The following is a 6,877-nucleotide window of genomic DNA, read 5'->3' as shown; positions in this document are numbered from 1 at the left end:
CATGTCCCATACCGCAGTACTGGCTCTAGCCAGCAGATGGTGCCATTGTATAATGGCAGAAAGAGAAAGCCCCCTAGGAAAACCTGAATCCAAAATTGGATTGCAAAGGTTTAATACTGATGAGCGTCAGTAGGGTGCAGCTCTGACTTAAGAAATAGAAAGTACAGTAGATATCGTCACACTCAGACTCATTATAGTAAATAACCTGAGACATTTTCAGCAAGTAGAAATTTTATTGAACAGGATGGAAGATCTTTGGCCCTCGACTTCTGTTGATTGTGGTAACAGAATTGCTTTCTTCTTCATTGACTGTAACTGCTGGAGTCAAATGACATTCAGTATAGGATGATATTTCACTTTACCTGTTACCCCTATTAGGATGAGGCAACCCTATTGGGAAATGAACCAATGGAACCTAGATCACTCAGAATTTGTAACAGCTTCATTCATCTTGTACCTGAGGCCATAGTTCTAGTACCTAATGAATTCATTAGGGAGGCTCCAGAAGATTGGTACGGAGTACACATTTGCTTTTATTATATGTAACAAACATATGCACTTGGGCGATCTGTCAGCTCTCCTAACATGGTTAGTTTTGTAGTATCTGTTCTTAAAATGATGTGATGTTCCTCCGTTATGAATAACCTATTTGTATTTATCTTGTAAATGGAAGGGGGGGGGGTCTCCCGACAATTGACTTATACCCTACTTGACAAGGGAAATGGTAAATGAGGATCGTTGCAACATAGCTTTTAAAAATAACATTCTGCAGAACGGTTATTTCTTATAACATACAAGTGTTTACTAAATAACAGATATGGAGGTGTATTCTTCAAGATGGAGACAAGCCTATCTCAAATAAAGACTGCTGTTTTTTTAGTACACTACATAATGCGCCCAGACAGCCTATAACCAACTACAAAAAAAAGGTCCCTTAAAATATATACTGTACTTCTATAAAAAACAAAAAACAAAAACACAAATCTGTATAGTTTGATTAATGCGGGATATATATGAAGACCTGACAGAAACACCAGACAAACATTTCTGATACAAAAATGACAATTTATGCAAAAAATAATAGTTTTTGACGTTATAATTTAAGAGAAAAAAAATGTAAAAACGGTGCCGAGCATATGAAAACACGTTACAGAAAACTATTATCCTTTCAACTGCTAGAGCGGCTACTAAAGACTATGTACAATTTTGGCAATGGTTCTTCAGGCATAGTTTCCTATACAAATAATAAATGGAATTAAGAACAATGCTGGCTAAAAAATAGTATATAATAATGTTTATATTGAAGACAGACCTTTGAAATATATATATTATATACAAATCTCTTCACAATATTCCTGGAACAGTCATGTTAAAAGAGCTTTTTAAAATGCATTCATATTAAAAGGGTTAATCCAGCAATATGTCTTATTATTAACCATACATATTATACAATAGATTATATTGCATATTCTGGCCTTTCGTCTGACGATTGCAATGAAAAGACCAGAATGGGAATAGGTAAAAAGTCTGACTTCATCATGTAGACGTATGAAGAAAAAACAAACTATTAAGGCCCCATTCAGACGGCCATAGTTGTTAGCCAAAACCAGGAGTGGATCCAAAACCCAGAAGGTGCAAATCTTTCTACTTTTTCTCTATAGGTTCCACTCCTGGTTTTGGCTTATAAATACTCCTGCAACATACTGACCAGAAAAGTGCTGTCTAAATGAGGCCCATGACCACTTCACATTTGGGTATTCTGTATCAGTATTTGATTCATTTACTTTCTCTGTAGATTCCACTCCTGATTTTGGCTTTCAGATCCAAATTATTGACCAAAATACTGTCATGTGATAGGAGCCCCAAGCAGATAACACCAATGCCCATCTACTCCCCATGCCAACCCAGAGGGGTAAAGAAGCTAAAGTGATGTTTGGTGGAGTCCCTGCACATATTGATGTGAAATGGAAAAAAAGGGGGTGGAGCAAAACCAGTAGAAGAAAAATTGGCAGAAATGGAGACAAGGGCCGTAATAGTTTGAAGTGCGCCAAAGAATCTAGAGGTGCTGACAACCAGAGAACGCATCACCTAAGTGGGTGTTAGTGTATGGAGGAGTGCAAAAAAACTAAAATCTGGTGGCTCCGCACAGCGCTCCAAAAGTTATTTGAATTATTAAAAAACAACTACGATGGACGTTTCTCCTTTAATTAATATAGCACAACCAGCATAAGAAAATGCATTCCGGGGCAAAACCCCTTCATCAGTACAGCTGGATTAAATACTAAAATAGTTGGAGACCTGAGCAGAGAGAGGTCCCAAGATGACACCGGGACACCGGTGGGACGTTCAGGGAAAAGTGACTGTGTTTTTTGCAGTCCACTCTGCACATATTGGGCATGGAGGGAAAACAGTGGTCAATGGCAAGTCTTTTTTTCCCTTAAAACCTACAATGACTCTTAAGCTTAAAGAGTAACTGCCCTTTCATCAAATGTTTCACACATCATCGAGATGCATCAAAAAAAGTTATCAGTGGGTGTCTAAGCTCTGCGTCTTTTCAGCTTTGTTTGTTATTCTTTGACTGTTCTTAGGAGTTGAAGATGAGTTCATAGAGTCTATAGACGTCTATGAGCCCATCTTTAGCTGCTAAGTACAGTCAGGCCGGCAGCATACGGTTTTAAGTGTATTTACATGTGCACTTCCACTGCATATTTGTAATCAATATTACTTTTTCGTATAATATTTGAAGAAATGTTGCCATTCTAGATGTTAATCACTAAGGACATGGCAAATATATGGCCAATACCAAAGACTACAGTGCAAGAACTCCAACCAATCATCATCTTATATCTCAAGCTTTCCAGACCACTATGAGTGTGACAGAGGAAGCGGATTACTGTAGTCAACTGAATTGACAGACAGTAAGAAGCATTGGGCTTTAAGGAAAGGGATTTATCTTCAATTTGCTGCATTGTCATAACTCAGAGGACTTCAATGGGAAGGAAAGCTGCAAGTGGCCTTGTAAAAAAAATCACAAAGACTATGACATGGTTGCAATTCCTTAGGAAATCAACCAAATTCTTGTTATACCAAGTTATGGTAATGCTGTCATTTAACCACAACTTTGTGTCAACCTAACCAGTGGCGTACATAGAAGAGAGGAGGCCACATAGCAAAGATCAAAAAAGGCTCCTTATAATAAAGCTGGATTTTGGACAGGAGGGTTTGATGTTGGTTTCTCTTCCCCTCCTTTTTCCATGACCCTTAAGACATTTCTAACCTCCTTTGGAGAAGGGAGTCCTACACTGGTTTCAGCCACCCAATAGAAAAGGGGATGGGACCAAACATTGCAAGGCCCCCTCTCTTCACACACCCCATAGCAGCCACTTGGTCTGCCTCTATGATATGTACGTCCTTGACCCTAGCCTAAGTAGATACACAACAGTGGAGAACTTGGTAAGAGAATGTGTGCTCGTCATTTCACCATCTTGCATATAACAATTAAAGTTGAATGTATTTGCCGGTTGCCTTGTTACTTTTTTCATGTTGGTGGGGAAGGGGGTGGATAAGATCAGAGATGTATACAGTATTTCTCCAGGCTGCATTTCTAATACTGTATATATAAGTTTAGCTGGCATTGATAACCCTTCCAAAGTTTTGAAAGTAGCCGCCACAGTAGTGAGAAGCATGCAATGAAAACGGTTACCTTTCCGCGTGTATACTGACCAACTATGAAACCATCAGAAATACATACTTTCATACCTGTGGGATATTAATTAGTCCCTTTGTGAAAGATTAGCATCTGTCTTGTGAATTTAAAAACTTACTGAAGCCATAACAAGATATTTTCATTATACACTGGAAATAGTGCTCATGTGAGTTATTCCTTCTATACGCCTTCGTAGATTAATTCGTGTGCGACTAAAAGTGTGTAAAAATAAACTGTTGTGTGACTCTTTAATGTGTCCATCTGTTGGACATGCCCTACATAACTGTGACCAATGAAAGTATACAACAACTATTATAGTGTTGCAACCAACCCAATAACTTGCATAAGACGCAGTATGGCGATTCTCCATAAATAGAAGGCCGACTTCCAATCCGAAAAACTTATAATCAGCCTAATGTTCATATGCAAGGCACATGTTCCTTCTTTCTTCTGGAAATACTGGCACAAGCAAGGAGAAAGTCCACCCCAAACTGATACTGCAGCCCTCTCCCTTTGGATAATTTACTGGAATATCTATTGCCACGCAGTCTTCAAGTTCGAGCTGAGAAAAGATGGGCACCGGAAGACTGGGCGACTAATACATGACTTGTTATGATCCTGCGCTCTTGAGTTTTAAATCAAAGCTTGAAATCCCTTCCAGAAACATTGTTTGTGGTCAATGTTTAACGATATAACACATTTGGGGGGTTATTGTCAAGCAGACACGGCCTCTTAACCCTTTCGCTGCCAGTCCGCCTTGGCATGAAATGGATTAATGCAATCGGGATAGCACCATTGCCAGAAGTGGGTGTTCTGGACACTGTCGGTAGCAGTCACACCATGATGGGAAGAAGATGACACTTCAAAGGGGGGTCAGCCTGCCAGCATACAAGTCCGACAGCAAAACTGGATGAATAGCTTCCGTTCGCAGAGTTTGCTGGACTTGACCATCTCACAAAACATTTCGTCGGCTGATTTACATGGAGAAAAAAAAACAAGAAAAAAACCCAGAAAATCAGTATATTATGGGTGGGACAACGATAGAAAGGTTGTAGTCATTTAGGTTTCTAAATTTACACGACATTTGAGATTACATGATGGATTTTGGTTGTAATAAGTGACAACCAAAAATTATATATGGACCTTAAAGTTCTAAAAATAAAACCCCCAAAAATAGAGGATGCAAATACAAGAGCATATCCCGCCATCCAACACTTTTACAACGCGCCAATACAACCTCAACTCTGGTGGCCAGCTAATGCCACCTCTTCCCCTTGTACTCTTCTGCCTCCCGCAGTGGCAATACTTTCACCGACTAACTATTGACGAGGGAATTCAGTACAAGATATTGAAGGGGGACTTAAAAAAAAACAAAAAACTCAACTACCCCTGCTGCTCCCCTGTCCAGCACTGCAGCTCCGGTGCCTGCTGCATGGAACCCAGAATCAGCGGCAGTGAGTGACGTGCCGCTCCTATTGCAGGTGACCACTCAGCTGCACACAGGCTTCAGAAGCTGTAGAAGAATCAGTGCTGAAGCCTGTGAGTGGCTGAGCGGTCACCTGCGCTAACACCACATGTCCTGCCCACTGCTTCTTTAAAAAGTTCTGTGTGGCGAGCACCAAGACTGCAGTAGTGTATGGGGAGTGGCCGGGACAGGTGAGTATTCAATTTTTATTCATTGTAAACCCTTCTAACTTTTTTTTCTAGTCTACAGAAAACCCCTTTAATATAAAAGGCCGTACACAACCTATCCGCTCAAACATACATCTCTGACCTAATCTCCCCAAACCTCCCAAATGTAATTTCCACTTTTCACAAGACCTCCTTGACTGCTCTGCTGCACAATTTTTTTCCATTGATGACCCATACTCTGAACTCACTACCAAAAGTGATAAGACTCCCCCACATTCGAAACCTACTCTTCAAAATAGCCTACAATGGCCCTGACTGTCTCCGCACTACCATATGAGCAGCTTCTACCTCCGACTGTCTCGTTGCCTTGTACATTGTAAGCCCTTGGTGGCAGGGTCCTCTCTCATTTTGTACCAGTCCTATTTACCATTGTTTTCTTTGTTACATAATGAATCTCTTCACATGTACCTTGAATTAAGGTCTGGTGAACATGACCTTGCTACGCATTAACTCTGACAATAGAGACGCGGGACTTCCAGGGAAAAGACTCACCATTAGTACAGGTGTGATTAGTCACACACGACCCGCTAAGTAAGCTGTATCCCTCCTTGCACTTAACACAATTTTTCCCAGTGGCTTCGCAGATCAAGCAGTTCTCTTCACACCTGTAGTGTATAAGATGGTTACACAGAGCAGATTTTGTTAACTTAAGAAAGAACAAGAGGCAATACCACATTCAAAACAGTCATACTAGAACAGAGATCAAGCCAAGGGATAACACAGGACCCATGATGACCAGATGGTCTACATTTAGACGAGTGGTTGCTCTCATAAGACCCCCATCCTTGTTTTTTTAGCCTACCTTCTGCATACTTTGTGTGGCAGTCCAGGCACATCTTCAGAGTAGAATCCAGTGCTGCAGGTAGGGACACAACGCCAGTCATGCAGATGAGAGTCCTTGGCACACTGAGTGCATTGATCTTTCGCAGTTCCTGCCATCCAGAAAATGTGAATTTAAGGAAGGTATAAATATTATTAGATCATTGCAGATGAGCATTTGTAACCTGTTGCAATATCGGAGTTAGTTTTCTTCTGGTACATACAACTTTTCTTAAGGAGCAATTGAGAGAATAGATAATGGTCAAACCACAAAAAAGCCCCAGTGCTCCAGCCAGTAAATATACTTCAAGTAGGGGTGTCTCCACAGAGTACACCCCTAATCCAGAATAGCAGTATCGTCTTCCTGCAGACTCTAATCCACAGTCCAAAAAGAAGCTTGTATTCGTTCCGTAACCAGGTTTATTTATCTAAACATACAACGCGTTTCGGCCCTTAAGGCCTCATGTCCACGGGGAAAATCAGGCCCACTACGGATTCTCCATGGAGAATCCGTAGCGGGTCCCTCCTGCCCCGCGGACATGAGGGCTGAAAATAAGAATAAACTTACCTCTCGCCCACTCCGGATCTTCCCTTCGCCGCGGCGTCATCTTCTCTGCATCGCGGCCGGATCTTCTTTCTTCGGCGAGGTGCCCCGTGCAT

General features: G+C 41.1%; 1 protein-coding gene across 1 annotated transcript in view; it reads right to left on the bottom strand.

Moving 5' to 3' along the window:
• Positions 1-213: 213 nt before the first annotated feature.
• The window catches only part of PCSK6 (proprotein convertase subtilisin/kexin type 6), a 178,975-nt gene continuing 172,311 nt past the window's right edge, over positions 214-6,877 (bottom strand). Inside the window, exons 19-21 of the mRNA XM_066592884.1 lie at positions 6,201-6,330; positions 5,891-6,003; positions 214-4,677 (exon numbers count right to left, since the gene is read on the bottom strand). Of these exons, the coding sequence (XP_066448981.1) occupies positions 4,580-4,677; positions 5,891-6,003; positions 6,201-6,330 (341 nt within the window). The 3' untranslated portion in view covers positions 214-4,579. The remainder of the gene's footprint in view (positions 4,678-5,890; positions 6,004-6,200; positions 6,331-6,877) is intronic.

This window comes from Eleutherodactylus coqui, chromosome 2, assembly GCF_035609145.1.
Source record: "Eleutherodactylus coqui strain aEleCoq1 chromosome 2, aEleCoq1.hap1, whole genome shotgun sequence".
Classification (NCBI taxonomy): domain Eukaryota; kingdom Metazoa; phylum Chordata; class Amphibia; order Anura; family Eleutherodactylidae; genus Eleutherodactylus; species Eleutherodactylus coqui.
Note: the sequence above shows the minus strand (reverse complement) of the source record. Positions and strands in the feature narration are given on the sequence as shown.